Genomic DNA, 18853 nt, shown 5'->3' on the forward strand with positions numbered 1-18853 from the left:
GGGAAGGCGGGGGCCCAGGAAGGGCTGTGTGTGGGACCGGACATGAGGATTCCTTCCGCAGGACGGGTGAGAATTTTCCTCAGGGAGGAGATGAGCTAGTCCATCCTTTCTAATGCATTTTTAAATTCATTTTTGCATTCATTCAACAAAGACTCAATGAGTGCCTGCGGTGAGCCTGGGACCATCGGTGGTTTTTACTACATTGAGTTGTCATTTTCAGTAAGTGCTTTGCCATCTTCACAAATTCCGATTTAAAGACTCTGCCACACAATGTGTCATACAGTTATGAGAACGGTGATTACAAGTCAAGGTGATGACCTTCCAAAGGAAGGAAAACTCTAACCAACACCCTCTCACCTGTTTTTTTTTTGCTGTTGTTGTTGTTGTTTTGAGTGTTCCTTGTATTCTCAACACATCTGCTGGAGGCCTTAGAACCAAAATCACAATTCTAGCAATATTAAAGAAGCAGCACTTATTTTTGAGTCTAGAGTTCAAAATCATGTTTCCTTTTCTTGAAGTGAATGGTTTCCCCAAGTCTAGACATAGCATCTCTACAGCGTGTTGTGACACAAACATTTTTCATAAATGTGTTAAACAGAGAAATAGAAGCAAAATTACTTTCTAATACAAACTAATCATCCTTATTATCTGGCAAAAACTGGGAACAGGAAGTCTTTACTCACACCTTCTCTAAGAAGAGGTGACTTGCTCCAATCTCTCACAAGCCCCTTACAGTAGGGATTTTCCATAGTAGCTGCCTAGTCCTTAGCTAACTTGCCCTTGTTAAGGTGAATTATTCTTTTGTTAGTCTTTGACTCCAGAGAGCTGGAGTACAAGACAGAAACCAGAAAAACTTACACTTTCAGAGCATCATCCTGGAGTAGCATGGAGAGATTTAGCAGATTATATTGCACTTCTTTTCCAAACATTAAAGTAAATGCAGGATGTCAATTTTATTTATTTTATTTTATTTAGATGTCAGTATTGATACGTTGGTCTTTTAGAGAGTATCTTGCTCCTATAGTTAGAGAATGGAGGGCAGAAATGAATCCAATAAAACTGAGCAAGTACAGTTTTGAGGGCGACAGGCAATCGAAGGTAGAGGTACGTCATAATGTGGAATAGATTTGTTTTCACACCATGAATATTTTCTCAGTTCTAGTACATGTGCTGCTTCTTAATGAATCCCAATCTATGAAGCTTTAGATAGAGAAAGCTTTTCTCCCTTTATCTTCTGAACGAAAGCCCGCTGAATTTAGTTCATATTGATCTCACCTTCACAGCTAGAATGTAGAAAATATGATGAAAAATTCTGAAGATACATTTTTATTCCTCAGTGCTACCTACACTTTACTTGACAATGTAACACCCAGCATCACCTGATTTCTCCTTTGACTCTGGAAAATCAGACTATGTACTTCTTTAGCTTTCTGCAATTTCTTGCATTATAAAGTAACTCAGATGGGAGGCATCAAATGTAGTTTCTTGGAAAAAAAAAGTGTAGATATGTATGAAGAAAAGGTGCTAAGTTTCACTTTTTCCATTCTTATTTCCTGTTTTGGTAGTTTTATCCTGTCCTGATTCCATGAAGGCAAAGCCTATGTCAATTACACACCAATAACCACCCCCCCCTCCCCCCAAAAAAACCCAAAAACCAACTACGGTCAAAAGACTCTTGTCCTCTATTTACCTTGATAGCCTCAAGAGAACGAAAGGAGAGTAAAATGTATCAGCTTTGCCAAAGCATCACTAACAAGTTTACATCTGTATCTATCCATATATAATCGACTTACTGATGATCTAGCTATCCATCTAGATATTTATCTCTCTCTCTCTCTGTGATATAAACATAAAATGAGGGGTAGGTAAAATGGCAAAAAGTATTGCTCTGAGAAGCATACAGTATAAAAATAAAGCCACAGTAGAGTGAAATACAATTTACATCAAATACATTCTATATTTATTGGACTTGTAGTCACTGCATAATTCTTTGTTACACACACATACAAAACATATTTAGTTGCTGCATATTTCTTTGTTACACACACACACACAAACAATAAACAACCCAGGAAGAATGTGTATTGAGACCTTACATGCAAACTGTTCATCATAATGGTAAGAGCATGTAAATCCTTACCTTTGCTGGAAACTAATATCAGTGAGATGAATCCTAGAGTGTCCAAACAGTTATTGATTCTATTGTATTGTAAGTCAGCACTGTCCCCCTTCAAGTCTTCATCAATGTTTTGAGAAATTTAAACAAGTTCTGACATTTTTTGTTGGATGCGTATGGAATTATTTCTGATATTGTACATCAGTCTAAATGTCAGCTCTCTGTTCAGAGAATAGGTCCCCACATGCTACCATGAAAACAACAATCTTTCATTTGCTGGAATTATAGACCAAACTCTTGTCAAAACCAAAGTTATCACAACATTGATTCTAACCTTTTTGAACTTATTTCTATTAATATCTGACTTTCATTTGCTTAGAAATTTGCTCATTTGTATTTCCTCATGAAAACGTTCCATGGTTTTATTTTTACTTGATTAAACATCAATATTGTTAAAAACAAGACAATAAGCTCAATAAGGAGTCACTTAGGCTAAGCCCCTTAATGCCCACCTGAGACTTAACACGTAACTTCATTACAATTTCAGCTCTCCAAGAGAAAGAACTTTAGACCAATCAGTGGGAACTACCCAGTCAGTACTAGTGAGGTCATCTATCCGAAAGACTCCTGATAGCCCCTAAGCAGAAGTGACCTTGCTACACCCAATCCATTCTTGGCCAGTATAACTTCCTTATCCCTGCCCCTCTGCCTACAAAAGTCTTTCATTATATATAGCTCCTAAGATCTCCTATCTGCTGGATGGCATGCTGTCCGCTCACATTGTTGAATTAAGCCAATATGATAGGTACAATTTACTCAGTTGAATTTTGTTTTTTAACAATCATTTCATATATAGGTTTATGTTTAAATAAAAATAACCTTACATTAAAAGCACATTTTCTAATTATTTCTAATCCTAAGATGATGACTCAGGCTGTTTTAGAAGGTGGTGGCCGGCATTTGTAAGGAAGCAAAAGTGAGGTATGTGTCTCCTCTTTCTGATCCACAAAACTGCCAGGAGTCCTCTCAAATCCTATACTCCTTAGCCTAGGAAGGATTTTCTCATGCAAAGCAACAACACAAAAAGGTAGTAACTACCCATAAGAGGGTTCGTTTAAAGTATAAATGTAATTGTCATCCACAAATGACTAAAACTGTTCTAACTGTTCTTCCCTGCAGAATGTGTCTTTAATCATTAATTCCCACTGACCAAATTCCATTAGTCTAGGTTTGAAATCCTGGCAAATATTGCTTTAAAAATATACCATTGCGGTCTCCTTGTCATCAAAACATTTTGTTGTTTTTGTTGAAACACTTCGTGTTAATATGAGCAAGAGTTAAAGCATGACTGAAAAACATTCCGAATGCCTACTGTGCTGAAGGTCATACCAGTCATTCCTTCACCAGATACATATCGGGTGCCCATTACACTCAAATCTATTGTGCTCAGAAAATTTTTGTTGGATGAATGTGTTTTGTTAGCCTTATTTTTCCAAGTTCCTACTTCCTTAGGTCTTGGTCGGCTGTTAGTCAATTGATTGATGCTGAACATTTTATCTGAAGGATAAGATTATTCATTTTAAGACAATAGGGAAAGAGTAAGAGGGAAAAAATGCCAAAGCTGGGGTTTGTGCTGCTCTTGATGAAATACTTCCTATCTATTAATTTGATTCATCTGGTAAACCATTCCCATTTCAGTTGATTAAACCATTTATCGTTAGGAAAAATACAGAAGCAAAGTTTTCACACTTGTCTCCTGCCTTGTGCCCTCCAGCATTATTTCTATGCCAAGATTTTGGCTAAACCTTAAGACTTCTGTGAATAGGTTTATGTAGCATTTTATCACAGAGCCTGAAATTGGCCTCTTGAACTGATATTCAATCATATTAAGAAAAAAGGATGCTAAGACAGAAATCCTTTATAAAACAGCATGAAACAGACCCCAGTACCAGCTTCTCATAGCTTCTGGTAATAGGTTTCATATAACGTTCTAGTCAAGTTTCTCCGCCAGATAGGGTCCTCAGCCCTTGGTGACTTTTGGAAAAATTTCTACCGTGAGTCTATGAAATGATAGCTTTAGAAAAGCCACTGTAAACCTCAGAGTTCCCACTGTGGCCAGTGACAGCTGATAAATGAAAATGGAGGAAAGGCAAGCGAAGCAATTTGCATGACTCCTGGCCCACCTGTAGGAGGCTAACGGAGGCGCTGCTTTATTATTTTCAAGCTACTTGCCTTGCAAGCTGTAGAGTTCTCCAACACTGTTCTGACGAGTGATGTGATGCCAGTACGCACTACGAGGAAGAGATATCGATTTGGATAACGTCATCGGCTCAGTCAAGCTTGTCTGAAGCTAAAAGAAAAAGGAGATGTGTCAGGCTTTATGTAAAATACTACACTGAAATCTGCTGTTGGGCACCTGCGTGTCTCTTTCGGCTAAATGTCTGCCTTCCGCTCAGGTCATGATCCCTCGGTCCTGGGATCGAGACCTGGGACAAGCTCTCTGCTCAGCAGGGAGTCTGCTTCTCCCTCTCCTTCTGCCCTCCCTTCCCCTCCTGCTCTCTCTCTCTCAAGTAAATAAATAAAATCTTAAAAAAAAAAAAAGAAGTTGAGGGTTAAATGTGGGTGACATATGACAGAATCTGTTAAAGATACCTGCCTAATTTGCTGCTTAACTTTTTTTTTTTTTAAAGTAAAATTAGGACTCAAAACATGAAATGAACACTTGTAGAGGATTTAATTTCATTCATTAATTTAGAAGGAACAAAAAAGATGGTACAATTGATTCCAAGGAGAATTCAAAGGGCATACAGCCAGTCAGGAATGCTGGTAATTAGCCAGAACAATAACCAGTTGTACCCACCAGACAAATACATTTGCATTTCTTTGTACAAGAATTATTTGCTTTACTATCAGCTTTCTGCAGTTTACTGAATTATGAAATAACTCTGATTGGAGGTGCAAGCCCTTCCAGAAATACTCCCCAGTGGCCTCCATCATAGGCACCATTAATCCTTTTTCCCCATTTCAGTGTCTTACAATTTTTCCGGACACCACCTCCCTCCCTTACCTAGATCTTTTCTCAAATGGATCTTTTCCTGGGCTCCTGCCATAGGAACTTTTACATATTAAAACGTGTTTTTTTCCTGAGAAGCTCTGTGGTGAGAGTGTGACATATGTTCTTACTGGAAACAGAAATTTCAACATTAGCCCCAGAGATCAACACAATGTCACTCAGGTGTCAAGCTTATGATTAGTTCAAAGAGAACAATACTTTACATGGCATTTTCAAGAGAGAAATGTATTTTTATCGATTCACACCAGGTTTTAAAAAAACAACCAGAAATAATTTTCTGTGGTCTAAGTACACTTTCTCTGATGCAGTCTGAGCAAATGCTCACTCTGACGGGCGACAGGCACTCCTCTATTCAATAAAACCTCACATTCTCTCCTTATTTAATACCTGACACTCGGCAGAAGTGGGAGAGGGAAAGATCTGTCTGTCAAGCCTAACCTTAGAGACCCGGACGCTCCCCGTGGTCTGCCCTTTCCCACCGCATGCCCGGCCTTTGAGACTTGCCATACTCTGCGTCCAGTGTGGACAGCCTTCCTCCAAGACGCTGTCAGAAAATCCCGATAAACTGTCACAGGCATATAAAGCTAAGAATTTTTTACATTTTAATGGAAGATGAAGCCAAAGGGTGTAACGTATTTACTTGATTTCACATTTTTAGCAGTGAGGCATTTCCAGATCGGCTATGTCTTGCCAAAAATGTGCCCTACTCAGTGAATTTAACAGTCTGGTCCTATTGGAGGTATTTTTTTTTAAAGATGGCTCCAAGGAGAAAACATTGTAACCAACTTTTTTATTTTTCAAAATTTGGTGTATTTCGAAGTTTTCCTTCTTATTGGGAAAATAAATATACTAACCATACCAACATCCATCCCATGGTTTGTACGTAGGGGGTCTAGGGGAGAAGTCAAATTTCTGGGTTACAATAGGGCAGTGCTTTCCAGAATATTTGGGGTGCTCGTTAACCATACACACTTCTGGTTTTACCCCAGACCTAATAGTTGGGACAACCTCTGTGGGTGGGACTATGTATTGACGAAGTAACCACAGACACACCGGATATCCATGACTGTAAGGGATAGAAGCAAGGCTCATTTTACAAAATTATCACCGGGACAAAGGGCCTTTCACTTTGAAAGCCAATTTCTCATTTGAAGTATTAACTGAATTCAACACAGAACGTCTTTTAGTTACTGTGAGCAATGTCCATTAATAAACACAAATTTATCCATAAAACGAACCTCCTATTTATCTCATTTCTGTCTACCCTTTATTTTTTCCTACTACGTTGCAAATTTGTTTATTAACATACAGTGTCATCAGTGGTTAATTCCTCTTCCCCAAATTACTTTTCCTTCTGTTTTTTTTTTTCATTCTGGGACACACATTTCTTCCCAAACAGTTAGTCTTAAGCATCATGGAAACACAGTACACATATTTTTTTTTTTCTGGAAATAAATAAGGTGAAAAATTCTTCCATAACAATTTCATCTGAATTGCCCTTTATTGTTCCTTTGCCTCTTGTCTCTATTTCTTGGTCTTCAGGGTTTTCTTCTTTCTTCTTTTCTTTCTTTCTTCTATTTCTTCCCTTGTTTCTTCAGTTCCTTTTTATTCTACATCAATATTTAATTCAGAAAAGTGAAAAGTCTGTATTTGAAAACGAGAATGTTCATACTCTCCCGATCTTTGTTCAAGGTACAAGTCTTGTCCACCATATCTCAGATGTTTAAGTCTTCCTCTGCACATCGGAGAATCCATTCCTCAGTCAGTGTTCAGAACCAGGCATCGAGTCTGCTCACGGACCATCAGGCCCTTCTGTTCCATGTCTTCCAATGGAGTCGAGTCACCGGGAGCACAAAATATGCATTACTTTTGTGGAGGATTCAGGATGCCTGCATTCAAACACAGGGTGTCTGGGCTCCTGCCTCTTAAATCTGGGCTGACTGATGATTGCTTTGATGAATCATGCAAGTAGACATGACATCATGTCTGTTTTGGTTCTGCCTTCAACCTCTACAGCAGACTCTCTTTCTCTCCGCCTGTCTTGAGTTATTGTGTAAGTCTGACTACTTGGGAGCCCTCCATGGTTGGAGGAAGCCCAAGTTCATTGTGTGCGTGGGCCATGTCATTCGAGGTTTGAACCCTGCTTAGAAAGTCCAGCGGTTCTCATTTTACAGCTGGGAAATCAGAACCCCATAAATTCAGGGATTTGCTGAAGGTAAATTCCCAAAAAAACATTCCTCTTGGTTTCTGAGTGCACTGCCCTGTGGACTGTGATGTTGATCTCTCTTGGGAAAAATGAGTTTCCTCTCCAACATGCTACAATAGCAAAAATACAGCTCTGTACTTTGAAAGCACATACCCTGCCAAGAAAAAAGCAGGAAGGTCCTGAAATCTGGTGTAATTTTTGTCAAGGTACTGCCCACCAGCACCTTTTCCTGCTTTTATCGAAATAATTATTCAGGTTACCTTATTGCCTTTTCCAATTTTCCTTCATTGTTTTGAGACTCTGCCTCCTTCTGTGATAATCACTAATGCTAATTTGTGTTCGCCTACATAAATTCATCTGTGTATTAACAAAAAACCTGCTAACCAATTCATTTTACTTTTGCTCTGTATCTCCCCATTTATTGACCAGAAAATTTAAAGTCATATTTGCACTAAAGACACAGATCTCAACAACTGGGAAAGGAAAAAGTTAGCATTTCTGAGTCATTTGCTATGTGCCTGGCAATGTGCAAACTGGTTTTTCATAGGTTGTTCTATCTGATATCCATATAAATTGTCAATAATTACACCATTTGAACTTTGTAGACAAGGAAAATGAGACTCAGAGGGATAATGTAATTTGTTCATGGTGACACAGGCAGTGAGTGATGTCTCTGCGGCAATCAAGACCATGATGTTGATGAGAAAGAAAAATTCTTTCCCCTATATTTCAAGGTCTTCTAGCTGGACTAAAAATTAAAATTTACCTGAGACAGTTTCACAGAGAAAAAAAAAAAAAAACCCAAAGTTTTATTATGTGTGCAACGGAGGCCCAAGAATGAAATTGAAGCCCAAGGTGGGAAGTTCTTATACTTTTAGACAAAGAGACAATAAATCTGTGAGGAACTGACAGGACAAAGAAAACTTAACTTTAGGGGCTTCCATTAATAAGGAACTCTAAACAGAATTTGGGCAATGGTAATCAATTAGTGAAAAGTAACAAGGCGGGCTGACACAGGCTTCTCAGCTCTGAATTCCCCATCTCTGGAGTAAGAAGGTCTGCCTGTCTCCTGGAACAGGGAGGGTGCTTTTCACGTGGGAGATCTTTTCCCTGCTTTCAGGGGGACAGAGGAGGGTCTATTTTGAAAGTACGTGCAATGGTATTTTTAAAGTAGCTTTAATTCAAAATAAACAATAAGCCAAAGTGGCACATTTTGGGGCAGACTGCCTTTAGTTCCTACAGTGTCACTTCCTCTTCACCATAGTTCACTGTAAAATCAAGCCCTGGACCCCTCTTCTCCAGGGAGCAGATATGAGGAGAATTGCACCAACTGGGTCAATTCCAGCAGACCAAGGCAGAACTGTGCACAACAATCCCCTATGTTGAGAGGAGAGGGTCACAGTGGGTGCTCCCAGTCCTGGAGTTGTCATGCACGCGCACACGCGTGCACGCACATACACATGCCATTTCGGCTGTCTGCACATCTTTCAGCAAACCCCAACTCTATTGCTGCCTTGTCTCAGGCAACACACTTATGTTTGTTTGTTTGTTTGTTTTTTTAAGACTCAATTTTTCCTTATCTCTAAATTGGCCTTAATATAATCCACCTCAAGTGTTGTTATAAATATTTCATAAGATGATGCTTTTAGAGGGAAGAGCACAGTGTTTGTCCCATCTGAAGTGCTGGTAGAAACTGCGGGCTTCCTGTTGCTACTACTACCCGGGAGAGGCCACTGACATGAGGACCATCTGTGTGTACATGTGGTCAAGACACGGAAATGTGCCCAAACCGTGCTCTCGAAGGAATGGTGATGAAGGCAGTCAGCTTCTTAGATCCAAGCCTAAGAGCTTAATAGAAGTACAAACCCCAAGAAACATGAATATGAGGAATGGATGGTCAGTATGGGCAGGTGGAAGAGGCAGGACCCAGGTGGGAGACGGTGAGTGATGATGGTAGCAGGGTGTGGTGTGTGTGCGTCTGCACACACACATAACACAAGTCAGGAGAGGCCGGTCTCAGCTTTTCCGGTATGATGAAGAGTTAGAGATGTGAGTGGGTAAGTCAGCACATTTGCTAGTATGTCCGAGACAAGAGGGACTGGGTAGGGAAATCTGCTGTGGAGACGCAACCCTCAAATACCCAAGTGGTCAGGGGACATGCTGAGGAAGTGTGGGAAGTGTGTCAGAGGAAAAACAAACAAAAGCAAAAACAAAACAAAAACAAAAAAAAGTCATGCTGCCTTTGGAAGGAAGTGGTGAAATGAAGGAAGTGGTGAAAACAAGCCCGGTGCCTGTGGAGAACATTTAGTTTATCTGTTCTTGGAAAAGAGCTCATGAAACTTGAAAACTGTATAGAAATAGAAACCCCAGAGACCTTTAGGCAGCCAAGCTCGGCACTGTTTGGATTTATTCAAACAGTCCTCTGAAGTTTGAAGGTTTACGGGCAATTGGTTTTTCACAGACTTGACTTAATTTTCAATAGGGGACAGCTCACACTTAATCTTCCATTTTATTCAAGATAAATGAAAAGGAATTAGAAGATACCTTGGTGAGTTGGTACAAGACTAACAAACACTACATCGTTATCAGAGTCATTTAATGGAAGTTGCTAGATGTCATTTAGTGTTGAACTTCGGAGAGGATTATTCTCTTTAAACTCGAACTAAAAATGGAAATTATCATTATATGTTTTAAACTATGTAATGTATGTAATGATTTGTAATGTAATTTGACCACAATACTTTCATGGAGTATAAAAAAGCTGAGCTTTAGAGCAATATCAGAAATCATTACAAACATAGGCCTAAGGAGTTTGAACACCGTTCTTATCTGTCATCAGTAATGCCTTTAAGAATATGTATATTCTTTACTCATCTGTCCATCTATTTGTAAGTAGATGCATTTATAGGCTACTCTCTGAATATAGGAAACATGAGAATACATATTGGAATATTAAATTTCACACCTGTTGTGAATAAAATGTTCACTGTCTCTTGGTTTCAAAATGTACAAATAGCTAGAGGCTGTATTAAAGTTTATATAATTAATTTCCAATGTTTGCACATAATGAAAGCTGGCATGAACTTTTTACAGTGGTTATAAAATTTTACCCACTTAAACATAAAGCTAACTTTTTTTTCTTTCCAGCCATTTTATGACTTAGCTAATAACTGGGCTTTTACTCAAGACCGGCTGGTATTCTAACACTCGGAGTAGATACTATTATAGCTCCTTCCTTTCCTCTTTTTTTTTTTTAAGGATTTTATTTATTTATTTGACAGACAGAGATCACAAGTATGCAGAGGCAGGCCAAGAGAGAGAGGGAGGGAAGCAGGTTCACTGCTGAGCAGAGAGCCCAAGGCGGGGCTCGATCCCAGGACCCTGGAATCATGGCCTGAGCTGAAGGCAGGGGCTTTAACTCACTGAGCCACCCAGGCACCCCCTTCCCTCTTTTAAGGAAAGGTAACTAAAGCACAGCAAAGGTAAGCACCTTACACAAGGTCACACAGCTCTTTCTCCAGAGTCAACCCGGTTAGCCAATATCCTGCCCTGTTTCAACTAATAAATGTGCATTCATTGAATACATCCCCCAAATTGACAACTACACTCATACTTTTAAAGTAAGCTTAATTAACTCCCCATGTAATTCTTACATCAATTTTTGTAGATTTTGGTTTGCCCACTATTGGTCTACATTTTTTCTTCTATTTTACATTACTGTCCTAAAAAGAAGTCAGTCTGATTCTTTGGGTTTTATGTGTATATGCCATAATTGTATGTTTGTATGCTGAATTATCTTAATTGACCTTTGAAATCTATTGTTTCTCTTTAAGAAAATCATTCTCATAATTGCCATGAGCAGATGTATGGCCATGAATAAATAAGACTGGCATAGTTAAAAAGATAAGAGAGAAAATCAATCGTACAGAGTTTACTCATTATTCTTTGATTCCAGCAATACAAATGAAAGAACAAATTTATATTTTTTAACATGAAAAATTGTACTCTTTTATGTCAGGCAGTCATTTTCCTTACACATTATTAACTCTAATCAAGTTGATTAAATGTAAAAAATATATATATAATGCATTTTCTGAAGTGACACCTAGAGCATCTACAGCAAATTTTAAGAAAAAAGAACATGATATAAATAAAATATGTGCTATTATATTGTTTTACAACACCACTTGCTAGAAAAATTACACATTGACCTCTCCCCATTTCCAACTCATTGGTGCATTTACGCAGAAATGAGTATTTTTCTTCCTGTCTGTGTGTTTGTTTAGAGACCACATTTTCTTTAATGTTCTGACACTGGATCAACAGTAAGTAAATGGATTAATTAGGATCACAGGTCCACTTTAGTTATCAACTATAATCATTTGTTCTAATTGGGCTTATATCACTTCATTACAATCAGTGTCTATCAATCAGTAAAAGAGAATTTCGCAAATATGCAAATGGCATTTTCCAGCAGGGAACTGGCCATTGTCAGTAGTAATGAAGGCTCTTGCCTTATGATTAATAATTGATAATATTGAGCAACAGAATCATGAATAGAACTTTGAAGAATGAATTTATGAGCAGATAATCCTATATATTAGATGCGACACATCACTTGCAATCAAAAAATCACACGTTTAACCTTTTCCTTGAATTTCTTAAAGTTCATTGAATATACCTAGAAAAGAAATTGTAAAACATGTTAAAAATTTTCTGTGTACTACTCATCAGAGTATTTTGCTTCCAACTTTTTTTTTTTTTTACATTTTCAGTGTAGGAAAACTAGTTATTATTACTTTTTTTTTTTTTTTTTTTTGTAGGTAGAGATTCCTGTAAAATGTGGATATGAAGAATGCCTTCACTAGAAGGAGAGCCAAACTACCTGGGAGAGAGCCCATTCTGGAAGGCTTTCTCATTTCTTCATCAAATTATAAATGAGCCCATGGTATTCCTGATCTCAAAAGATCTATGTACTTGAAAAGAATTGAAGGATATTATTTGGCTATCCTTGGGAATAACATTGGAGTGTCTTCACAATACTTCTTAAAACTAGATCTATAAAACAAGATCTATAAACCCAACATCCAAAAAACAGATAATCACGTCAAAAAATGGACAGAAAACATGAACAGACACTTCTCCAAAGAAGACATACAAATGGCTAGCAGACACATGAAAAAATGTTCATCATCATTAGCCATCAGGGAGATTCAAATTAAAACCACATTGAAATACCACCTTACACCAGTTAGAATGGCCAAGGTTAACAAGACAAGAAACAAGAAGTGTTGGAGAGGATGTGGACAAAGGGGAACCCTCTTACACTGTTGGTGGGAATGCAAGTTGGTGCAGCCACTTTGGAAAGCAGTGTGGAGATTCCTTAAAAAATTAAAAATAGAGCTACCCTATGACCCTGCAATTGCACTACTGGGTATTTACCCCAAGGATACAGATGTAGTGAAAAGAAGGGCCATCTGCACCCCAATGTTTATAGCAGCAATGGCCACAGTCATCAAACTGTGGAAAGAGCCAAGATGTCTTTCAACAGATGAATGGATAAAGAAGATATGGTCCACATATACAATGGAGTATTATGCCTCCATCAGAAAAGATGAATACCCAGCTTTTGTATCAACATGGACGGGACTGGGGGAGATTATGCTGAGTGAAATAAGTCAAGCAGAGAGAGTCAATTATCATATGGTTTCACTTACTCGTGGAGCATAAGGAATAACACAGAGGACATTAGGAGAAGGAAAGGAAAGATGAATGAACTGGGGGAAATCGGAGGGGGAGACGAAGCATGAGAGACCGTGGACTCTGAGAAACAAACTGAGGGTTTTGGAGGGGATGGGGGTAGTGGGGGTGGATGAGCCTGGTGGTGAGTATTAAGGAGGGCACGTATTACATGGAGCACTGGGTGTGGTACATAAACAATGAATCTTGGAACACTGAAAAAAGTAAAATTAAATAAAAAAAAAGTATTATGGTATTTTGCACACTCTAAGGTGCCATCAGGTGAAAGACAAAACACTATTTTATGTAGCAGTACGAAAGAATAGAGCTATCAACTAACCTGTAACTCATATTTGACTCGAGAGATGTTAAAATGTGAAGAACATGTGCATCTTGGAACTGGAGAACTGTCATAATAGTGTTTTGCTATTCACGCAACTATTTAGACCAAAAAAAAAAAAAAATTTTTTTCAGGGCTTATGTGGGTAAGTTCTGTGATACACCATAACCCTAGGAGGGCAAATTCCCTTAATTTCTCATGGCTATTTGAATTAGTTTTCCAGGAAGCTGGCTTCATTCTTTCTCTCCTCTCCTGTGCTTCTCTCCCTTTGCCTTTCCCTGAGATGTTTTTGTCATTGGTAAGGTGACACCATCACAAAATTTCCATCAAAGATGTTAAAACCACCCCTTGGGCTCATTCTCATGGGTCGTGTATGACAATGGCACCTCTTCAGAAATTCTTTCCATCTTACACTTATAAAAAGAAGTAACAGAATTTGTTTTTAAACTGTTATTTTTCAAAAGGTTTATTGTTCTTGGAACAGTGAGGTTTTTTAGTTCGTTAAGTGTGTGAGCTTAACTTGCTTTTATTCTTTTATTTCTAGTAACAGAAGCGTGTAAAATGACAAATAATGGAGAAGGAAACCACTCTTTGTTTTCTAAGCAAGAAATTTTACATGAGGCTCTGTTATTCTTTTTTTTTATCCACCAGAGCTTAGGACAACAATAGGATTGATAGCTTTGGACAGCAGTGCACGAGGCCAGCCCTGCTGGTGGTGTTTGGGGCATTAAAACAATCTTGCTATCTTGCTGATATTTTAATAACACTGGTGCTATTTGTCTTTAAACTACACAAAATTGTTCTGGTGACCAGGTGGCAAAAACTACTGGAAATAAGAGCACTCCAAGCCCTGTTTTTAAAAGGATACCCTGTAATTCTCATTATGGGAAACTGTCCTTCTGCAAATAGGCTTCTAAATTACTTGTAATGTTACTAATGACAGTACCCTGCTCCTTTTCTTTACTTATTTCTTATTTATTTATATCAGGAAAATTCACTGAAAAAATTTATTCTTGTCTTCTCAGTTGCTCCTTACCTATGGGCATCTTATAACACATGTAAAGCTTATGAACACAAAAACCAAATTTAAAAAAGAACTTCTTTTCATATTGTGTGTGTAACAGATCCATGAAAATTAAATTATTTCAAGGCATCTGAGGTCTTGTCACCTCCGCCGATTTTAGCCTCACTAGGCAGAATCATAAGGGCACATTTTGTGATGGTTTCTAATGAACAGCTTCTATCACAAAGACAAGAAAAATTTCCTCCATAATGCTGCACGTGGATGGCAGAGGACCTATAAATGATTTTAGGAACAGCGCTCAAAGAACTTTGCTGGTTCTAAGAACAAGAACCATCTCCGTGAAATGCAAATTCTAGCGATGCCATTTGCTTACCCATCTAGCTTTAATCATTTCCTCAGGGATTGGAGTCTTAGTGAATCTCTCAGAACGACTTCTAGTTCAAAATTTACGACTTGTGGCTTCAATCTCCCGTGCACCCCAAAACCAAAGCTGTCCTCTGCAATAAGACGCTTTGGTGTTAACAGCTAAAGAAAATATAGAGGACCGTTAGCCCCTTTTGTGAGCATTTTCGGATTCCCACTTGGACAGGAGAGTGAGAAGCTGATGCCCTACACGTGGAAGCCAGAGGGGAAGCGTGTCTTCTCGTAGTGCAGAATTCATTCCTTATGGAGCTTTAATTAAGGACCTTCCGATAAGCTGGTGCTCTGAGAAATCGGTCAGGGTCCATTGAGCCCAAGGACTCAAGGGGTGTTTTCAGTAATTCGGACCAAAATCGCGTGATGCCATCATCTCACCAGTGTGAGGAAGGCCTGGAAAATGTTTGATATTCCAAGGAGTAAAAGGAATGAGATCATCTTACTCAGGCAGTGTGAGTTACTTGATCCCACAAACTTCCGCGTCACGTGAGAGAAGGAACTTCCTTGCTCTTCTGTGTATCACCAGGCAGCTTAGTGAACAGCGTAAACCCTTTACAATCCTGTGAATGGTTAATCCATGGCTAAGCTCTACTTAGAAACTTCTGGTGTTGGTTAATAGTAACTAATTCTTGCGTCATCTTTCTCAGTGAAGGAAATGAAAAAAAATTTTTTTATTTTTATTTTTTCAGTGTTCCAAGATTCATTGTTTATGCACCACACCCAGGGCTCCATGCAATTCGTGCCCTCCTTAATACCCACCACCAGGCTCACCCGTCCTCCCACCACCCTCCCCTCCAAAACCCTCCATTTGTTTCTCGGAGTCCGCAGTCTCTTATGGTTCATCTCCCCCTCTGATTTCCCCCAACTCACTTCTCCTCTCCATCTCCCCATGTCCTCCGTGTTATTTTTAATAGCCTTACTGATTTAATGATTCTTGTTATCCAGTACTCTATAGTGCAAATGTACTGTTTTATTTACAAGGCTGGGAACTTTTTCTAGATATAGATTCTTTTTTTTTTTATTCTTTATTTTTTAGATATCAGATTCTTTAAACAAGAACAGAAACATTGCCTAACTTAGATCATGGAGCTATATCAAAATATGTTTATTCTTGTGTGCCCCCTCACCCCCAGGAAGGAAGGTAATAAACACAGGCAAACCTAGGTTCTAACCACACATGGGATGTCAAAAGATTATATTGAATTTTCTGTTACAGTTAAGAAATGGTTGTTAAGATATTATTTCTCATATACATTTGTTTATATGTAAGACAGTAACACTGTTAAATCACCTCTCTTTATTTAAAATTTTTTTTTAAAAGATCTTATTTATTTGAGAGAGAGAGAGAGCATGAGAGGGGAGAAGGTCAGAGGGAGAAGCAGACTCCCCATGGAGCTGAGAGCCTGATGTGGGACTTGATTCTGGGAGTCCGGGATCATGACCTTAGCCGAAGGCAGTAGTTTAACCAACTGAGGCACCCAGGCGCCCAAATCACCTCTCTTTAAAAGGATGAAAGTAAATGTGCCAGTAGTCTGAATAACAATGTTCGGGGCCATTTATTACTTGTATAGCTCATTCCTCATTTGATCTAGTAACAAATGTAAATGTGATAAAACTATGTAGGCATTTTCTACGTGCTCAATCTGACACGGACCATTTTTATAAAACTGGAAAGCCAACGAGCAGCGTCACCCTCTGATCTGGTAGGAGACACGTAATAAGTATGATGCATTGTTTTTATATCTGAAGTTCGGGGCTATCTTTCTAGCTTTCAAGCTGTACTTCTGCCCAGTTGATAGCACAGGCCTTTGTTTTCCTTAAATAAGCAAACGAAGCGTTAGAGGGTGTTTAACTACTATTTCATAGTCGTCGGAATTTCTTCTTTCAAAGAGATTTGTGCATGTCGAGGCAGTCTCTTAAAAGAAAAAGTAAAAATTATGTCTGGGAGCCCTGGAAATGTTTACTTATGGTCTCAGAATGTGAGGAATGTGGGGAGTTGTCAGGTCAGGTCTTGGTAGCACTCTGTCTGAAAAACATCAGCTCGGCTTCCTGGGAAGAATGCACGACATAGGAAATAATCGTAGGAGTCCGAAACTTCAGAGAAAAGCATAGCTGTGCGATTGCGTTCGAAATTAAATCAAATGCTCTATTTGCATGTGTGTACCAAACTGATGGGGTCTTTGATGTCGTGATTCTTAGAAATACCTGGTTTCTTTGGTGAGCCTGCTATTTAAACACCTGCCCCACTTTTCCATCTCCGAGCACCCGGGTCCCTGATGCACCCCATGGGGCAACCCCCGCACCCCCAGGGGTAGATTGCCTGAGATCTAAGTCAGTGCAGGGCTGGTCTTGAACCCCAAACAGCAACTGTCTGGCTTGGCTCCGGGGACATGCTTCTCAGCCACACAGGACATTATCATGTTTATCACCCACGACAGCATCAATAGCAAATGCGAATTAAATTTTGTCTTGCAAATTTTTTGGCACAAGATTGTTAGACATACTCGAAAGGGATTGAAAGATATTATGTAGTGACAGTTGGGAATAACAATTAAGAGTCTTCACAAACATTGCAAGTCTTATAATTATTCAAAATCACTCCTACAGATGGATCACTATTGTAATAATGAACCTTTTCGTGGTACTTGCCATGTGCCAGGCCTATTCTCAGTACTTTACAGATTTTAATGCACAAGTACCTCATAACAACCAAAGAAGTAGGACTATTATATCCTCATTTTACAGATAAAGGAAATTGAAACATTTAGAAGTTAATATTCCAAGGTGCCCAAGGTGATAAGAGCCAGGAAATGGTGGAAATGGGATATGAACTCAGGACACATACCCAGTGCTCTCCTTTATAGCAGACAATATGGTTTTGTCAAAGAGCTCTTGGCATGTCCTTCACAACAGTACAATTAAATAACTGTACTCATAAGCTTTTTGCCTGTTCAGAGCAGCTATAAGTAAAGCTACTGTTAAGTGTAGTTAATTGTTAGCTGTTAACTAGCAGCAGGTGACATGGCACTGTAAATTTTGGTTGCAAACATTAGTAGATTCTGAAATAATTTGGAATTTGGTAGTTATAGTTTCTCACTGATTTAAGCCCTTGGATAAATGTCATATTAATTAGGTAACTGTTAAAATGGTTTACAGTTAACCCAAATCTTTCTAGGAGACTAAGTTACACCAGTGTCTTATTAATGCTTCTACAATTAATCATACAATCATATTAATAATCTTACTAATGTTTAGGCCACTCATTCATCCCTATGAAAGGCCCTTGGTCCTGCATAAGGCCTGGTTTTCACTTGTCACACTGAGGTATTAAGAAAGCTCTTTATTTTTTTGTTTTATTTTATTTTAAATTTTTATTTATTTAACTGACAGAGAGAGAGAGAGCACAAGCAGGCAGAGTAGCAGGCAGAGGGAGAGGGAGAACCAGGCTCCCTGCTGAGTAAGGAGCCTGACACGGGGCTTGATCCCAGGACCCCAGGATCATGACCTGAGCCGAAGGCAGTTGCTTAACCAACTGAGCCACCCAGGTACTCCAGGAAAACTCTTTAAAGCTCTTCCTAGATAGATAAAAATGTGTATGTAGTATTGGCAAAATTAGAAATGCGTTAAGAATAACAAGATCATTTGCTAAATTACTTTTTGTTTTGTTATACCTAAACGATAATTTTGTATGTGTCAAAAATATTATGTAATGGAGAATTTAAAAAATCAAAACAAATGTAATACTACATATAGAACTCTGTTGTCTTTAAACTGAAACAGAATGATGAGTGTCATTCCAGTGAGTAACCCACTTACATCCCCAAACTCCATCTGTTCCTTCATTAATAAAATCTAATGCCTCTCCATAAATCTTGAAGAATGGTCACCTCTTAAGATTATGACCAATAATCACCCCATTATTTGCCTTTCCAAGAAGT

At 38.7% G+C, this 18853-nt stretch overlaps 1 protein-coding gene across 5 annotated transcripts in view; it reads right to left on the reverse strand.

Moving 5' to 3' along the window:
* Positions 1-18853, reverse strand: part of DOK6 (docking protein 6) — a 369400-nt gene that overhangs the window by 58976 nt on the left and 291571 nt on the right. Inside the window, exons 7-8 of one of the 5 annotated variants that reach the window (XM_047697268.1) lie at positions 4349-4466; positions 987-1484 (exon numbers count right to left, since the gene is read on the reverse strand). In XM_047697268.1, coding sequence (XP_047553224.1) covers positions 1423-1484; positions 4349-4466 — 180 coding nt within the window. In that variant the 3' untranslated portion in view covers positions 987-1422. Of the gene's footprint in view, positions 1-986; positions 1485-1522; positions 3674-4348; positions 4467-16560; positions 17010-18853 lie in introns of those variants that run through there. The other 4 variants (XM_047697266.1, XM_047697269.1, XM_047697267.1 and 1 more) reach the window with 4 other exon arrangements.

Source organism: Lutra lutra, chromosome 12 (genome assembly GCF_902655055.1).
Source record: "Lutra lutra chromosome 12, mLutLut1.2, whole genome shotgun sequence".
Lineage (NCBI taxonomy): Eukaryota > Metazoa > Chordata > Mammalia > Carnivora > Mustelidae > Lutra > Lutra lutra.